This window comes from Tetrahymena thermophila, assembly GCF_000189635.1.
Source record: "Tetrahymena thermophila SB210 genomic scaffold scf_8254815, whole genome shotgun sequence".
Lineage (NCBI taxonomy): Eukaryota > Ciliophora > Oligohymenophorea > Hymenostomatida > Tetrahymenidae > Tetrahymena > Tetrahymena thermophila.
In genome coordinates this window covers 367,957-386,468 of record NW_002476571.1, presented here as the reverse complement: position 1 = coordinate 386,468, position 18,512 = coordinate 367,957, and the positions used below count along the sequence as shown (strand labels likewise).

At 21.0% G+C, this 18,512-nt stretch overlaps 6 protein-coding genes across 6 annotated transcripts in view; 3 read left to right on the top strand and 3 right to left on the bottom strand. All coding sequences in view use genetic code 6, as the record gives it.

Moving 5' to 3' along the window:
• The window catches only part of TTHERM_000200570 (hypothetical protein), a gene marked incomplete at both ends in the record, with an annotated part of 1,175 nt that extends 751 nt beyond the window's left edge, over window positions 1-424 (top strand). The window contains one exon of the mRNA XM_012795356.1: window positions 12-424. Coding sequence (XP_012650810.1) covers window positions 12-424 — 413 coding nt within the window. The remainder of the gene's footprint in view (window positions 1-11) is intronic.
• Window positions 425-726: 302 nt separating this feature from the next.
• TTHERM_00200560 (hypothetical protein) lies at window positions 727-1,716 on the bottom strand (the record flags this gene model as incomplete). The annotated part of the gene is made up of 3 exons (XM_001007039.2): window positions 727-783; window positions 866-1,588; window positions 1,657-1,716. The coding sequence occupies 3 exons, from the start codon at window positions 1,714-1,716 to the stop codon at window positions 727-729; spliced, it is 840 nt and encodes a 279-aa protein (XP_001007039.2).
• Window positions 1,717-3,498: 1,782 nt separating this feature from the next.
• TTHERM_00200550 (cytochrome P450 family monooxygenase) lies at window positions 3,499-4,927 on the bottom strand (the record flags this gene model as incomplete). The annotated part of the gene is made up of 2 exons (XM_001007038.2): window positions 3,499-3,721; window positions 3,774-4,927. The coding sequence occupies 2 exons, from the start codon at window positions 4,925-4,927 to the stop codon at window positions 3,499-3,501; spliced, it is 1,377 nt and encodes a 458-aa protein (XP_001007038.2).
• Window positions 4,928-8,935: 4,008 nt separating this feature from the next.
• TTHERM_00200540 (transmembrane protein, putative) lies at window positions 8,936-9,607 on the bottom strand (the record flags this gene model as incomplete). The annotated part of the gene is made up of 1 exon (XM_001007037.2): window positions 8,936-9,607. The coding sequence occupies one exon, from the start codon at window positions 9,605-9,607 to the stop codon at window positions 8,936-8,938; it is 672 nt and encodes a 223-aa protein (XP_001007037.2).
• Window positions 9,608-12,032: 2,425 nt separating this feature from the next.
• TTHERM_000198561 (transmembrane protein, putative) lies at window positions 12,033-12,266 on the top strand (the record flags this gene model as incomplete). The annotated part of the gene is made up of 1 exon (XM_012795355.1): window positions 12,033-12,266. The coding sequence occupies one exon, from the start codon at window positions 12,033-12,035 to the stop codon at window positions 12,264-12,266; it is 234 nt and encodes a 77-aa protein (XP_012650809.1).
• A 3,213-nt stretch (window positions 12,267-15,479) lies between these two features.
• TTHERM_000198550 (transmembrane protein, putative) lies at window positions 15,480-16,192 on the top strand (the record flags this gene model as incomplete). The annotated part of the gene is made up of 3 exons (XM_012795354.1): window positions 15,480-15,493; window positions 15,546-15,818; window positions 15,874-16,192. The coding sequence occupies 3 exons, from the start codon at window positions 15,480-15,482 to the stop codon at window positions 16,190-16,192; spliced, it is 606 nt and encodes a 201-aa protein (XP_012650808.1).
• Between the last annotated feature and the right edge of the window lie 2,320 nt (window positions 16,193-18,512).

The following is an 18,512-nucleotide window of genomic DNA, read 5'->3' as shown; positions in this document are numbered from 1 at the left end:
GAAGCCTTTAGGCTCCCTACCATTTTTTTATATGAGTGGAGTCCCACCTGCGACCCCTCCCCCGGTTGTCGGCACTGGGACTTCCCAAGCGGTCCCCCACCTTAGTACTAACCCAGCCTTAAGGCGCTTAACTTCGGAGTTCGAATGGGATCCGGTGTTTTCAACTTAGTATGGCCGACAACAATACTAATAGCAAATAATAACTATTAATATTTCATTATTTATTTTTCAAATGAAATTATTTATTAAAATTAATAGATTTTTTTTAAATTTAAATTTTAAAGTAGATTTAATTAGTTATATAAAAAAATTTATCAACACTAAGACTTCCCAAGCGGTCCCCCACCTTAGTACTAACCCAGCCTTAAGGCGCTTAACTTCGGAGTTAGAATGGGATCTGGTGTTTTCGAAAACCTTAGTATGACCAACAACAAATTTAATGACAATTTATTTGATTAAATTAGAATTTATAAGAATTATAAAATTTAAAATCAAAGAGAAATAAATCAATAATAAAAAAACCTATATTTTATTTAAATACTCTATAAATTTTACATAAATTTTTAAAGAGAAATCAATAACAGGATAAGCTTATTAAATATTTAAATTTTCTTAATTAATTGCTAGCTTATCTAATTAAATATGGAGTCTAATCATAATGAGTTTTCTTCTCATTCAGCAGTATTTCTACTTATCTTAATGTTTGTATGCTTTTTAAGGACTCTATCAATTTTTAAAAACTATTTTCTTCAATTTTGTATAAATCTGTAAGTCTTACAACAACTAAATATTTTAAATTATGTATCGATAAGCTAAGCTAGTCGTAAAAATTTTAATCTATCTCATAACATTTATTTAAATTTACATTTAATTCTTTCAAATTGACTAGAAATTTCAAATCTGAAGTAAATTATTTTAGACTATTTATTGCAACTGATTTACATTAATCCAAATTAACACTAAACTTTTCAATGTTAATGATATTTTGGCTACAACACCCAAATGGTCCTTATGATAAATTGAAACAGTTATTTAAATTAAATTGCAATTCAATCAACTAAGATAAATGAATCACCATTCCTAACGATTAGATATTTATGATTTAACTATTACTACCTAAATTTAAATTTAATTTTTTAATACACTAGCATTTTTGTAGAGAATCTCCCAAAATATTTACTAATTCATCACTTATATGGCAACAATATACATCTAAATATAGCTCTTGTAATTGCTTCATGTTTTGAATTAATAAAAAAAGTTAATTAATTTCATTATTATTAAGTTTTGAACAACCTCCTAAAGTTAAACTAAAATTCTATAAATTTACAAGATTAAAAAGAGATTAATTTAGATTATTTATGCTCTCTATTTTTTTTAAATAATGAAAGGATAGACTTAAATATTTTAAACTTTGTTTATCTAGCAGACAACTAGAGATAAAATTGATGCTCTATTGAGAAATATATTAATTCCATCCTAATTCAATATCTATCTTCTTGAGATTTTAATTTTTAGAAATTACCTCAGATAATAAAAAGATATGATCATCACATAAATTTTTATTATCATAAAAATCTAAACAAAGCTTTTCAAGATTTGTTTAGCTTTGAATACTTTAAAATATATGCAAAAGCGATTAGTTTTCAATTTGACAAGAAAATCGAAATAAAAGTTTAATTGAAGTAAGGTCTTTAATTTAAATTAGCAATTCATTTAATCCGCTAACTTCTTTTAAGCTCAAATTATCACAATAAGTTAAGTTCAGTTTTTTTAGGTTTTAAAACTTAGATATTTAACTGCAAAATATTGAAAAATCTACCTTCTCCTACTAAGTTTCTTTACTCTATAAAACAATTTTTTGAGTAAGAAAGGCCTCTTCTTCATTTACTTTAATCATCTCCTCAATAGTTGAGAATTTTTAAATATTTTGATTTTTATCACCCATTTTTATTTAATATTATCATTAAAATTCTGTCTAATATTTTTTTGTTTTTTGCATTAATAAAAAACAAATTAATAAAGTCAATTATATCCCAAATACTATAACTTCTAATATACCCTATTAGGTTCTAAAACAAATTATATTCATTTTTTTAATGAAATCTTAAAATATGAAAAATTCAGCTAATAATTACTATTAAAAATGTTTACCTTTAAAATTTAAGATATTTTATCTATATTTTAGTCAGCTTCTAAATTGATAAGTTATATTTATTAGCTCTGGTTAATTTTAAAACTATCAATAATCTATTTATAATGATATTTGGTTAGATTTTTAGTAAATAGCTAATAAATTTTTAAGTTATATTTAAATAAAATATTTTTAATAATATAATTAGATTTACTACTTCTTTCTATTTTTATTCAATATTTACTATGGTTTTTATCTTTAATTGTCTTTATTTACTTGAAGAGGATTGATAATTAATTAAATTTTTTACTATCAATCAATAATGAATGTTCTTTCTAATTTAATTTTTATATTGAAAATATATATATCAATTTTATTGAAGTCTTAATATCTTTATTTAGAGTTAGTTATTCACTCATGCTTAATAATTTTCTTGCAAATTTATTCCTTATATTGATTTATTTGCAATTCAATTTCAGTTTTTTCTTTTTAATTTATTTGATTTAAATTTAGCAATAGTTTTTCCTAGCTATTTACAACTAACCATAAAAGAAAAATCCAAAATAAATTGAATTTTAATTAATTAATAATTAATTTATTAAATATTAAATGTATTATACTTATTTTATATTCTTAAATTTAAAGACAGACACAAAGATTAGATTAAAAAATTTAAAAATTTTATTTAAAAAATAAAAATAATTAAAATTATTTCTACTTTTAAGCAATATTAAGATTTTCTTACTTAAATTAGAAGATAATAACCTAAAAGTTTTTAAATTAAATTATGTACATTACATAAGATTTATAAATTTATGTATCATTTTAATTTTATCCAAATTTTTTCAATATAATAAATTTCTGCTTATACAGAGTTTTATTTAAGCTCACTAATTCACTCGATGATATTATTTTCTTTTAGAAACTTTTCAAAAGTCTTTACATAATGTAAAGAAAGCTAGTCTCGCAAAAATAGCGCGTTTATTAATATAAAAATAAAAATAAAATCTATTATTTACTTATTAAAGATAATAAAAGTACATCAATAAATCATGAATAAAATTAGAAATTTCTAAAAAATATATTTTTCTTAAAGTCAAAATCTACTATAAAAAATCATTTGATATTTTAGTGTAACCATTAAATTAGCAGAAAAGTATCTGCATTAATTAAATCACATAAAAAATGTAAATTAAGATAATTGTTCTATAAGCAATATATCATAAGTAAAGTTTTATAAAATTTTCTATTTAACTTAAAAAAAATTTAATTTCTATTCAAGATTTTTTAATGTAATTAAAGAAAATGTAAAAAATATGTAAAGAATAAATAGCACTTATATAAATCTTTTTTTTTTAATTTATTCAATTATTTATGTTTCTCTTTTTAAAATAAACTAGGTTATCCTTTTCAAATCCGTAGATTGTTCCCATTATTTTTTTTACTTCTTAATTTTTGTTTGGTAGTATGTCAAAATTAAGCAAAGCATAGATAAGCATGCATTTTCCTTCTATCATACCAAAATGCTGACCTATACAATTTCTTGGGCCTAAGGAGAAAGGCGTGAAGTTAAATACATTTTATGACCTTTTAATTAAAATAGATCTTAAATCAAAAAAATTAAAATAAAAAAGTTTACTCATTTTGGTTCATCCACCTGTATGGGTCGAAGACTTCTGGGTTACTAAATTAATCAGGATTGTAGAAATTGTAAATGAAATAGGTATTTACAAAATCCCCTTTTTTGAGTTAGAAATCACCAATTTTGATGTCTCTTTCGGCTATTCTTGGGAAAACAGAGGGAGCAGGTGGTATCAATCTTAAAGATTCTTTAAGAATTGAGTTTATCAAATCTAATTACTGAAGATCTTCAAATGTCAAAGAGTTGAATAGTTCATCAAGGTTTTCATTTGAGTTACATTTTGAGGAAAGAACTTTCTAAATTTCTTCTCTTGCTTTTTACTGAATCTCAGGATAGAGTGATAAGTAGTACAAAGCAACTCCAGTCATGTTTCCAGTTGTATCAGTTCCAGCAAAGAAGAGTCCTATAAAATTCTCAATAATTTCTTCATCGGTGATTAATTTGTTTTGGTTAATCAATGTTTCTTTTAAATATTAATCCAAGAAATTATTTTTGAACTAACTTTAATCTTTTAAAAGTTCGTTTCTTCTTTTTTCAACTATTTCTAGACATACTCTCTTCACTTCTTTCAAGCGATTTAACAACTTTAATTCGCTTTATGTTGGCAAGATATTAATACTGTTTTTTCCAAGCATTGTAAATTTAATCAAAAGGAGTTTATCATGAAGGAGCATGTGAAAAGAGTCAACTACTACAGCAACCAGTTCATGAGCTAAAAGAGTGCTACTTCCATCTTTGCTAGTAACCATCAAATTCTAAGAGGTTTGACCAAAGAAAACTCTAAAAACAGCTTCTGATGTCACCTTTTCACAAGTCTTTACTATTTCAATTTCTTGTGTACCAGAAATCTCTAAATTATTTCTGATCAGACCAAATATTTTAGATGAAACATCTTTAAATATGGGTAAATAGTTCTTAATATCTTAAAAGTTAAAAGATTTTGCCAAAAACTGTCTCTGTCTTTACCATTCCTTTCCTTTCACGAATAATAGAGAGTTGCTAAATAAGTAAGTAATTGCCAAACTTCCATCATTTTTTTTGAAAGCATCTGCATTTTAGTGTACCTACTTAATAAGCTCAGGATCCAAAAAGATAAATCCAACTTTAGTTCCTATGCTGAAAAGAGCTGTTTAAAGTTTTTTTGAGTACATTTCTCTCACGAAAGCTAAACTATCCTTTTTTTCAAGAAGATTTTTTTTAAATTGAGGAAAGAATCCTTAACCATAGGTGTAGAAAATTCTGACTTTATCTAAATGTACATACTTCAAGTATAGCAATCTTGTCAATGGATATAGGATAACTTTGTAAATAATTAAAATTATTGGAATTAGCAAAACTCCAAAGATTAAATGTAAAAGGGATATCATTATATAATTATTTATTTTTAAATTTAGTTTTTTATTTATATTATTAAAAATAATGGTGGCAATATCACTAATTTAAATGACATATAAAATTAATTTAAATCATCAATTAATTTATCTACGAATCAATCTTTCTTAGTATAACCAATAATTTTTAATTTATTGACAAATCCTAAATTAATCTTATTTGAATATTGCTAAAATAAAAAATAAATTAATTATCTTTTCATTTTAAATTTTAATATTTTTATATTTATTTGGGAGTAATATAAATTTTCAATATTTTTAAAATCTGATTAAATAAATTTTTAATTTAATGGCTCTTAGCCATGTTTTTTATTCTTAGAAAATACTTTCTATTTCTAATCAAAAAAGATTAGCTAGCTTATTTAGCTTATTTATTAGTTCATTAATTTAAATTTTCATTAATTTTTAATTTTTAGATTGAAAAAGTGTGAGGATAAAAAAAAATTTGGTAGAAAAATACTTGAATGTTTGTAATTTGAAATATTAAACAATCTTTTTTTCTGATACATTTAAAAATCTTGTTTTAATCCATCTAAATATTTAATTAATCGATTAAAAATATCCTTTTTCTAAGTTAATATGAATGTAAACTGTAAGAAAAAACTAAATACAAAATTATGCTTTCTAACATAAATTCTCTCATTATTTAATTTACTAGAAATGTAAAGTTTTATAAATCTTTCATATCCTTAATTTACAAAAGCATGTTTTACACAAACAAATAAACAAACTTCTAAGTATTATATTGTTTTATCTTAATTTTATAAAATCTATCTCTAATATATTTAATCAATATTTGCCATATAATAATTAAATAAAATATATAAATTGAATTAAAAATTCTTCACTAATTTACTTTAAGATTTTAGAATACAAAGCCTTTGAGAAGAGTGATATAATAAGAGATGAATTTTGTCGGGATTTCATTGAATTTTGATATAGTATTACCATATAAATTTGAAAAAATGGAGATTTTCTTATTTATGTTAAGATTGTTTGTAATATTTTGGTACTAGTTATACTTAATTATTTTCTATTCAATAATCTATTAAAGAAGAATATGATAAATTTATGAAAAGAAGTAATTCTGACAAAATAAAAAATAAATTCAGGTAAATAAATAATAAATTGTGTTCATGCTTATTTTATCTATTCATTATTAAAAACTTTTTACTTTATTTGAGATACTTCAAATTTTGAGTTTACATCTACACTTTACTAAAATGTAAAATATTAGTAATAGACCAAATGATAGATATTTGAGGGAAACATAAACAAATTATTTAAATGATTTTTATCTAATATAAGAATTAATTACTTTGTAAGACGAAATTTAGTTAAAAATACTGTACCATTTTCAGAAATTCCAAGCTTCATTATTTTTAATTATAATAAATGTAACAATTTTGTTTTAAAAGTTGGAAACTCTATTTTAATTTTTATTTTTAGGTATGAATTTTTATTTATAGAATTTATATTTATAATTTTATTTGAGCTATAAAATAATATTTAACTTACAATATTCCTATCGCATCATTCTATTGTATATTAAATATTATTAATAATAATATTAGCATATTGAGTCGAAAGGGTCATAGATTTTGCAAATTTTGATAAAGATGAAAAATTTTAATTAAAAACCCTTTGCAGCTATTTCCTTTTTTATTTTTGCTAATTTTATTTCTTTTGCAATAAACATTTGCTAATTTTTTCTAAAATTTGTGTTATAAAACTAATTTACAAGTTATAGTTAAAAAATAAAATTTTAGTCTAATAAGTATTTCCTATTGATTAAATTTTAATTAATTTAAAAAATTTTTTTCTTTTTTTTAAATATGTTAAAAGTAAAATAAAAATAATTTAAAAATCTGTTGATTTTTCTCATTGTATTTAAAATTGATTTCTTTATTTTGACAAGGCTTATTTATTAAGAATGCTGCTTACAAACTAAAAATTACAAACAAATACACAAAATAATACTTAAAAATTAATGAAATTGAAGACATTGATGATTTATCCATTTAATACTAAATATAACTTTCCTTTTTTTTTGGACAAAAGTATGATGTTTCTTAATATAATCAAGTCTCTTAAGATATTTAATTAAAGTTTTGATTGTCTTGGTTGCAAATACCCATTTTATATTTATCAGAATAACTATAATTGCATTTAATTTTGTCCTAGTAGAACATATGTAAACTAAAATATGGAATGCCTTCGCTTATAAATTTTGCTTAAGCTACTTTTCTACTGAAGAATATTAATGCTAACCTGGATACTCAGTGAACCCACAGGATAAAGTAATTTAATTATTTATTTATTTTTCTTAATATCATTACATTTTTTACTCCAGTAAGGATGCATTGAGAATTGTTAAGATGATTAACATTTTTATCATGAAGAGAGTGTATATGAATCTAACATGTAATGTAAGAGTTATTTTTTAGATCTATCTTAGCTATAAATCTGCCCTTTATTATCTTATATTCCCTCAACTTAAGTGGTTGGTCAAATATCATTCTTTAGCATATTCATCAGCGAAGATAAAAATTATAATTTAGACATATAATTTATGTTTTTTATTGTTTTTTAAATTAAACTAACCATTCAATAAATTGCTTAAATGTTTTAAGATATAATCAAAATGAAATTAATAATGTTTGTTAATTAAGTTTTTTCATAAAAGAAAGAGGGAAAAAAAATTTAGTAAAAAATCAACAAAAAAGCTATATATAATCAATGCTTTTCCTTTAAAAATCAGTTAATAATAGCAAAATAAATTGAAATTAAAACATTAAATAGCATTATATATATTTTTTCTTCTTCTAAATTTATAAGATCATATTCATATATAAAGATCAAATGCATAAAATAGAATTTAGCTATTTATTGAATTTATTTTAATTTTATCAATATAACTTAAAAAAACAGAATTTTTTAGAGAGTAATTTTTGTAAATAAAAATTATTTCATTTCATTCTTATTTTTTTTTTAAGAAAAAATTTTTAAATTAAGCTAAGTTTTATATAATCTTTGATATGTTTTGAATTCTAATAACTCCAAATCCTCATTAATTAAGCTCAGTAAAAATAAATTGAATTTTTTTCCAAAATACTTGTTAAAATAACTTTTATTAGTAAAACTTTTTTTTTTTTCCTATCTTTAGTAGAAGACCCAACGTATATTTTTTTATATGTCTTTACAAACTTAAAACATTACTAATGACTTATAAATAAAAAAATTAATTAATATTCCTTTAAGTTATTAATAGTTGATGATATCATAAATTAATTGAATTATTTATGAAATGAAAGGAATTCAATTAATTTCTAACAATAAATTTTACAATCTGTATTTTTAAATGCTTTTTTCTTCTCAAAAATTTTTAAAAAGTTATTTTTTAACACATAAATTAGAACATCTAGCTAGATTTTTAAAATACGTAATCAGTAAAATAATAAACTGATTATAATAATTTTAAAAGCGGTTGATTTTTCTCATTGTATATATAATTGATTTTTCTATTTTGGAAAAGGTTATTTATTAACAATGTTGCTAACAAGCTAAAAATTACAAACAAATACGCCAAATAATATTTAAAAGTTAATGAAATTGAAGATTTTGATAATAATCTTTTTAATACTAAATATAGCTTTCATATTTTTTGGTCAAATATATGGTTCTCGTTAATTTAGCCTTGTCAGCTAAAATTTCTCTAGAGATAAAAAATTTTGAGTACCTTGGAATTCAATATCCATTTTATTTTGATCAGGATAGCCATACTTGCATCTGATTTTGTCCTAGTAGAATATATAAAAACTAAAATATAAAATGAGTTTCTTGTGCTTATAAATTTTGCTCAAGTAACTCATTTACTGAATGTTATTAATGCTAACCTGGATACTCAGTGAAATTACAGGATAAAGTAACTTAGTCATTTAATTTTTTTAATATCATTACATCTTTTTTTTCTCCAATAAGGATGCATTGCGAATTGTTAAAATAGATAATATTTGCTTGATGGAGAGAGCATGTATCAATCCAGCATTTAGAATAATAGATGTTTTTTAGATCCATTTTTTAACACAACTTTTTTCTAATATTCTTGCAACTTAAGAGGTTGGTCAAATATAATTCTCTAGTATTTCCATCAATAAAGATATAAACTATAATTTAGGCATATAATTTACGTTTTTGTTGCTTTTTTTTAATTTAAATAACCCTTAGATAATTTACTTAAGTGAATTAACAATTAATCAAAATGAAATTTAAAATGTTAATCAATTTGTTTTCATGAAAGAAAAGGAAAATAAATTTGTATTTAAAGATCAACAAAATAATTATAGAATGAATGTTTTTTCCTTTAAAATCAGTAAATTATAAAAAAATAAATTTTTAAATGAACAGATATATTTATTCATAGTTAAAGATCAAATTCATAAAATACTAAATGTTAAATTTATTTTAATTTTATCAATATAACTTACAATTAATTATATGAAATACTATTTATAATACTTAAAAATGATTTTTGGTTTATTTTAAATTAAGGTAATAAGCAAGCTATCTAAAAAAAAATGTTCTATCATGAAGACACTGTAAAAAAATTATTTATTTTTGAAATTGTAATAACTACGCTTTTTAAATTTTTGTAATTTAATCTTTGTTTTTTTGAGCGAAAATATACTAAAAATACTTTAAGTAAATTAAGTTTCAATTATGCACATTAAATGTTATTTGAAACTACGTGTTTTTTTAAATTTTTTTGAGGAAACATACAAGGCTAGCTGGCTAATTAGGTCTTCAATCAATTAATTATCTATAAATTAACCAGTGAAAATGAGATTTAAAAAATGCAAGAAAATATATTTTTAAAAAATTCTGATATATAGATATTATCATTTTAGGTAATAATAAAATAATTTATTTATTATAAAATTTGATAACTTTAAGAACTATTTTATGGTTGTTTACTAATATAAATATAAACCGAAATACTCACCAAATCTATACATGAAAGGTACAATTTTTGAGGCATATTTCTTAATTTGCTTTAAATTATTGTGCTTAAAATAAAGTAAATAAATTAATTTTAAAGTATTTTTTGCTTTGTTTACTAAAATATAATAAAACATCATTTTTGTAAATTTATATTATATTATTCTTATTATCTCTTGAAGAAAAATATTTAAATTTAGCTAATTTGAATATAATATTTGATATCTATTGAATTCTAATAACTCTAAATCCTCATTAATTCAGCTCATAAAAAAATCACTTTTTTTAAAAAAATAATACCCTCCCCCTAAATTAAATATAATAAGGAATATTAAATTTAATGAAGTAAAAAAATAATTGTGCAGTATCTAACTTATAAAGTTATGAATTAATCTAGCATCTAATAATAAATCGCTTTAAAAAATACTACTTAAAGATAGAAAAGATAAATATACCTAACGAAATATACTAAAGAGGCCATTTATGACAATGGTATTTCATGTACCTAAAACAAGGATAAAAAAAATTAGCACAGATTCACTAAAAAAGATAAATACTAATTGTTATTTATAATTGTTTTTAATTTTCGAAATTTTAGTTTTTTATTACTTTCAAATAATTTTCGAAAAAATGAGTAAGGATTAATGAATGATTTTTAAAAAATATTAATTAATAATTTAAATTTCTATTTATTTTTTAAAATCAATAATTTTTAGCAAGCGTTTTTAATATTTCTATTTTGAATAAAATAATTTCTAAATATATAACCTTTAGTACTTCATTTAAAATAGCTTTTGTTATAAATATTTTACATATTAAAATTTGAATAAAAATTAAAAATAATTATAAAATTAATTTATTTTTTTTACTCTATTTTGGTATATTAATTTTTAAAAATATTATTTTATTATTGACTGACTATATTCTTTTGTATTTGATAATATAATTTCACATAAGATTTATTATAAAGACTTATAATTACAATATATAAAAAATTGGTTTTTCTTGAATGAATATAAGCTAAAATAATTTAAGTAAATTAAGATTTATTTAAGGTCATTCATTTTTCTAAGAAACTACATATCTTTTTGAATTTATGAGAAAAGATAAAGGTTAATTCGATTTTCAATCAATTTATTTATTAAGTAGCCAAAGAAAATGAATTAAAAAAAAAATCCAAAATACTCTCAAAGTCTATACATTAAATATACATTAAAGGTAATATTTTGGAGTCTTATTTCTTAATTTTCATTAATTTGTGTGCTTAAAATAAGTAAACGAATCATTTGTAAAGTATTTTTTGCTTTTTTTACATAATATATAGTATTATTTATAGCATAATTTTTATAATAATATATTATTCCATTTTCATATATTTTTTGAGGAAAAAAACTTTAAACTTAACTAATTTGTATTTAATATCTGATGCCTTTTGAATTTTAATTACTCTAAATCCTCATTTTTTAGGTAAGAAAAAAATCACTTTTTTAAAAAAATAGCGATATTAAAAATTAGAATGTTTAGTGATTAAGCTTTTTAATTTTAAATGGGGAAGAGCACCTATTTAAATATATATAATATTCTTTAACATTTAGAACAGAGCGTCTTGATCTTTTAAATCAGAATCAATAATCAATAAAATAGTGATCTTTTTGTTATAATTTCAAAAGCTGTTGATTTTCCTCATTGTATTTAAAATTGATTTGTTGATTTTGGAAAAGCTTTTTTTCAAGAATATTGATATTGATAACAAACTAAAAATTTCAAATAAGAATACAAAAAAATATTTAAAAGTTGATGAAGTAGAAGACTTTGATAATTATCCATTTCATGCTGAATATAACTTTCCTTTCTTTTGGTTAAAAAGATGGTGATAGTTAGTGTAACTAAATATGCTAAGATTGCTCTAGCGATAAAAACTTTGAGTGCCTTGGATGTAAATACCCATTTTATTTTGATCAGAATAGCTATAATTGTGTCTAAAATTGTCCTAGTGGAACATACGAAAACTTTAACATGGAATGCATTTCTTGTGCTTCTAAATTTTGCTCAAGCTGCTCATTTACTGAATGCTATTAATGCTTACCTGGATACTCTTTGAATCCATAAAATAAAGTAACTTAATCACCATTTTATTAAAAAACCATTGCATTTTTTTATTCCAGTAAGGATGCATTGCGAATTGTTAAGATAGTTAATATTTACTTGATGGAGAATGCGTATATGAATGCAGTATTTAATCTAATAGCTATTCCTTAGATTCATCTTCTAACACATGTATTTAACTATAAATCTGCCCATCTTTATCTTATATACCTGAATCTTAAGCAGTTGGTCAAATATAGTTCTATAGTACATCCATCAGTGAAGGTAAAAACTATAATTTAGGCAAATAATTTATGTTTTTCGTTATTTTATTTAATTTAAATATCGTTCTTTAGTTTAATTAATTGGTGTACAAATATATTGAGTGAAACTAAATAAGACTAAATTTTTTTTTCATATAAGAAAGAGGAAATAAATTATTTAGTAAAAAAGATCAACAAAAAAACCCTAGTTTCATGTTTTTTCCTTTAAAATCGCTTAATTATAACAAAATCAATTTAAATGAATAGATTAAATTTCATTATATTTTCTTTTTTCTAAATTTATAGTATTGATCGATCAATATTAATAAATAAGATCAAATAAATTCATAAAATATAATTTTGCTATATTTATTGAATTTATTTTAACTTTATTAATATAATTTACTAAATGATTATATGAAATACTATTTATAATATTTTAAAATAATTTTATATTTTTTTTAATTAAGGTAATAAGCTATTAAAAAACTTGTTATCATGAAAGTATTCATAATTTTAAGCGAATTTTTAAAAAAATACTCCATTTTTTAAATGATTGAATCTTCATTACAAAACTTATTAAAACAATTTTTAAAAATATCTAAATTCCTCTTTTACATTTAAGACAATGCTTCTTTTGTATTTTAATGAGAGGTTTTTGTTAATTTTTAATTATTCATTTTATTAAGATAATTCAAAGTTTAAATCGCTGAGTTAGTTATGAATCTATTATTCCATATTTATAAATAACATTTATTAGCTAATTATATTTTAAACAATTTACTTATTTGATATTTTATTGAGAATGAATTAGCATTTTTAAATTTTGAAATGAGTTATAATGGTAATTAATTTCTAAATTGAATGATTGCTATTAAATTTAATAATTTTCTAAAAAAAGTAGATTTTTAAAATGCTGAATTTTATCTTTATTTGCTTTAAGTAAAAATAATTAAAAGCTCATTTAAAACATCTAATCAAAATAATTCAAATTTAAAATATTTTATAATATTATATAAGCAATCATTTTATACAAATATTTTACTTTTTTTATCAAAGTGGCTTGTGTCTTTTTTAATAAGGCTCATTTATTTAATCAAAAACTTTGTTTTAGCTATATTAAGATTTAAAATTAATATAGCTATCCTACCTCTACATATTACTCCAAATACTGAAAATTTTTTTAATTTTTTTAATTAAAAAAAAAGATAATAGCACTATGCTTTAAATTGATGTATATGGCAAAGTTATTGTGAAATCAATTCCTTAGCTTGTACCTTAAGCTTATTATACTTTTCCATAACTAGCATCTGTAAATAAATTATTTATGTTTATTTCCTATTTAAGCTTCAAAAATTAATAATAGACAGCAAATTGTGTGCAACTAGTAGAATAATCAACTCAAAATAAAACACTATCTTGTATGAATATGTATACCCAAGTTTTCACTTTTTAAATCTCTAGTGGCTTACTTTTATCATAAAATATTACATTTAATTAATAAATAAGTAATGTATATTACTTAGATGGAATGAAAATGACTTTTTTGACATAAACAGGTTTTATAGTCTAATATGACTTCCAATCTTATTAATTTTTTGTTGTTGATAATTCATCAGATATTTTAAATTAAATACTCAGCGTTTAAAATTATTAGTAAAAAAATGATCAATTTATACTTGCTATTAACTCAACAAATACAATTTTTTATTATGATTAATCATTTAACAAGAATATACTTTTATAGTATTCATCATAGTACACTCTTTAAATGGAAAATTTAGATATGGAAAATATGTGGGTGTTCTACCAAAATAATAAAATAGATTTTTACTAAATAATATTTGGTCAAACTCCTATACTAATCTAATCTATCACTCCATAGACTATTTTATATTCAATAATGAGATCTAATAAAGTAAAATATACTATATTTAATATTAAAATAAAATATTTATATCTAAATATATAGACTTTGACTTTTATTGGTGGTCAAAATTAAACAGCAACTTAAGTATTCTAAATTAGCTCAAATATATAAGTTACAGAAATCACGAGCACTTTACCATCAACTTTCTTTAATTCTGACTGCTTTTGGAAGACTAAAGATATCTATTTCTCTCAAAAACAAGATCTGCTTTACATTTTTAACCTTAACTCAAATAGTTTTAGCCTTTCTTACACTCTTAAATTATCTTAACCTTTAGTTTGCTAATTAACTTCTTTAGAAGTTTTTCAAAATAATGATAAAATATATTTGTTAACTTAAATAATGTAAGATATATAAATTTAAGAGCTCACTTAGAGTCAGTTAACCTCTGTAAATTCTAGTTAATTGTATTTCTCATCTGAATAGCATACTTATTACTATGCTTAATTATTATTTAATATTCCGGCAGTTAATTTTTTAGATACTGTTACAAATAATTAAATATTAGAATTAAAAAGCAATGGAATTGCTTACTAATATGATTTAGAATCGAGATAGGTTGCTAAATCATTTTATTTTTGGGATGATTTTTATTATCCAGACCAAACAGAATTTTAAGGCTATTAGTTATACAACTTTATAGCTGTATAAGAAGAAGAAAAATTAATACTTACTGGAATAAGAAATGGTGTTTTGACAGTAAGAGAATTGAATTTATATACTTTTGAAATACTTTTAGAAAACGAGTTTAGTGATATAGATATTACACCTGACCAAATATATTTTTTTAATTAACCGTTCTATATCAAGAGTACAAAAACATTGATAGTTTATATATATAATGTAGTAATAAGTTAACTTTATACAGAATTAAGACAGCTTCATATTTTTCATTATAGTTAAATAAACAACTAATACAACTATAAATTCTCAATAAGGTAGATAGTAAATGATGTTTAAGTTTCACAGAAAACTGGCGATATTATTTGTTTCTTAGTTTTTTACTAAAAATATCTTGCATAAATATTGATCTACAATGCTTACAAAGATGTATATTTCTTTCATTCAAATTATTTTGATAATCATTTTTTTTTTTAAATAGTAAAATCCTGTTTATATCTCTTCAGAATTTTATAATATATGTTTTGGTTAGATAGGTTTTTTCAATTTAAACTAAGATACAATTTATTATTCTGATTATTTCGGAGGAATAATAAGTAGGGACCTTCTAAACAATTATAAGAAAAAAATATTTAGTTAATATACACAAATTATTTCTTATTATTTATCTCCAAATTTAAGCTATTAGATAATTAGCTTAACACCTTATACTACACTTTAAATTGTCTCTACTCAAGATAATAAGGTTTTATATGTATCATATCAATATAAAATAATTTTTAAATAGTTATATATTTTTTTTAAACTAGGAAATACCTACTGGTGCATACATAGCACATTTCGTTAGTTATGGCAACAAAGTATTTATTCTCAGCAATAGTGCCTTTTTATAATACTATGATGGAGATACAAATTAGATCATACTCTTTCAAAACGACTACTATGGGTAAGGCTTGTAGAACATATTACATAAATAAAATTAGATAATATTTATAAATAGCAATGTCTCTCTTATAATTAGTTTAGATGACCTAAATCTTTAATTATAACAGGTAAAATAAACTAATATAAAAGATTAAGTTTAACTTCTAAATAAATCTTTTTTTAACATAAGGTATCATAAAATGATTATAATTAATATCAATTTAACGATATTTAAATTCCTTTAACTGGTAGTAATGAATGGCTATAGTAAATGGTAGATGTAAAATAAATATATTGTTATGAATATTAAAATAATGATTTTTTAAATACTTAACAATACTAACATGTTGTTAATTTTTATGAGTTAGATATATAGTTAAATATATATTCAAATTAAATAAGAGTGATAAAATACCAAAAGATAATAGCATAAATTAATATTGATTTCTAACAACCTGTTTAGCTAACTCCTTAAAATTACAGGTACTATCATTTATATGATAATAAAGGATTTTATTATCCATATTAAAAATATATGGTAATAGTTGTTGGACGTCGTCTTGCTTTAATTAGCTCATCTAATTTTGAAATTGTAAAAATTTATTTAAGGTTTGTTTTCTTTCTTTACTTATTTGACTTAAAAAATATTAAAAAGCTGTTTAATTACGTGTCTTAATAATTATTTATGAATCTTGCATACGATATAGAATTAGGATACATGGCTTTTATACAAAACTTGTAAGATTGCTTATTCAACTTAGAGGTAAGTAAATATATAAATTTAAAAATAAAAATTTTAATATATTTTTTCTTAAATCATTTTTAAGGCTATTTCTTTAAATTGTATCACTAACAATTATCCGTTTACAGAATATTTCATTTATGGGACTATTATTTAAAGACAAAAATAGTTGATCATCTTTTATAGTTAATATAGTTTAAGAGTGTACTCTTTAAAAGAATAAATTTACAAGTTTATTAAATATTCTACAAATTTTTTACCTTATTCTATATATTATAATGACTATGGTAGCAATATTATTATTGGAGATAAATAAAGTTCAAGTTTTAAAATACTTAATTTAGATACATATCAATTGTTAGATACTTCTTTCCCGGCATTTAGTACTAACACCTTTGAAAATATGTATAAGGTATGAAAATAAATAAATTTCAATTGTATAAGCAATTTTATATATATTATTTTTTAACTAAAAGTTTTATTTTTTCTCTGATCAAATATAAGTTATGCTATTTTCTTCTTACAGTAATTTTATCGTAATATATAACATAAATACTCAAGTGGCTAAGTAAACTATCTAATTATAGTATTAATTTAATCATCAAAGTTAAATAGTTGTTGATGAAATTCTTGATCTGGTTATGCTAATTGATAATTAAAATTAAATTGAAATTATTTCTTATAATACCAATTAAGTTGTTAAAATATTTTAAGTAATTTTTTTAATTTATTATTTTTTTACTTTTATAAAAATATCCTTTTATTTTCACTAAAGTTATTTTAAAAATTCAATTTTTATATATTTTTCTCTTAACATAATATTAAAATAGTTAGATAAGGTATAAAATGACCCAAATGCTTACTAAAAAATATTGATTTGGGACCATTATAAGAGAAAACTTTTTGCAAGCTCAAATAATATTTTTTATATCTTTGATTACGATGATAATATTTTTATTTGCAAATACCAATTTTAGCTTCAAATATTTGATATTTACATCAGCTTTAATAAAAATTAAATATTTGTTACAGACTATTTGAGTTTAAAAGTTTTTGATTACTCTATCTTAGAGTTTAACTAAAATTAATAATTACCTTATAGTATAATACCAAATATATTATAGATTAATTAAAACCAATATATTTTATTTGATAATAGTCAATCAACTCTTAAAAATATAGTCGATGGTGAAGTAAAGGATGTTAAATATTTTAATCAACTAAATCCTTCATACTTTTACTACAATTATTACAATAAAAATAACTCTTAAATTTATGTAATAATATTTAATTAATTCTTAATCTACAATATAACTTCTACTAGAATTACTCCTATATTTTCTTAATTGCTTGATTCTTAAATAGTTACTTTTATCAGAGACTCTGATTTCCAAGTTCTTTTTTTAACTTAAAAGTAGTCTTTATATTCTCTTTAGAAGAATCAAACTAATCCAAAGCTTTTTATACTAGCATATATATCAACAGGAATAGGCCAATTTATTATGATTGACGATTCTTACTTAATATACAGCTCAACAAAAAACAGAAGCTTATGGAATAAGATAATATATTCATACTCATAGTCTCTTTCAACTTAAATTAAAATTGAATAATTTTAATTTAAATTAGAATAAAATGATATTATTAAAAAGCTTATTAGGATAGACAATACTTTGAACATCATAATATTAACCAATTAATATATACAAATAATAGATATTTAGACAGGAGATATTTTATAAACCTCTCAATTAGATTTCTAAAACCAATAATCTTAAATCT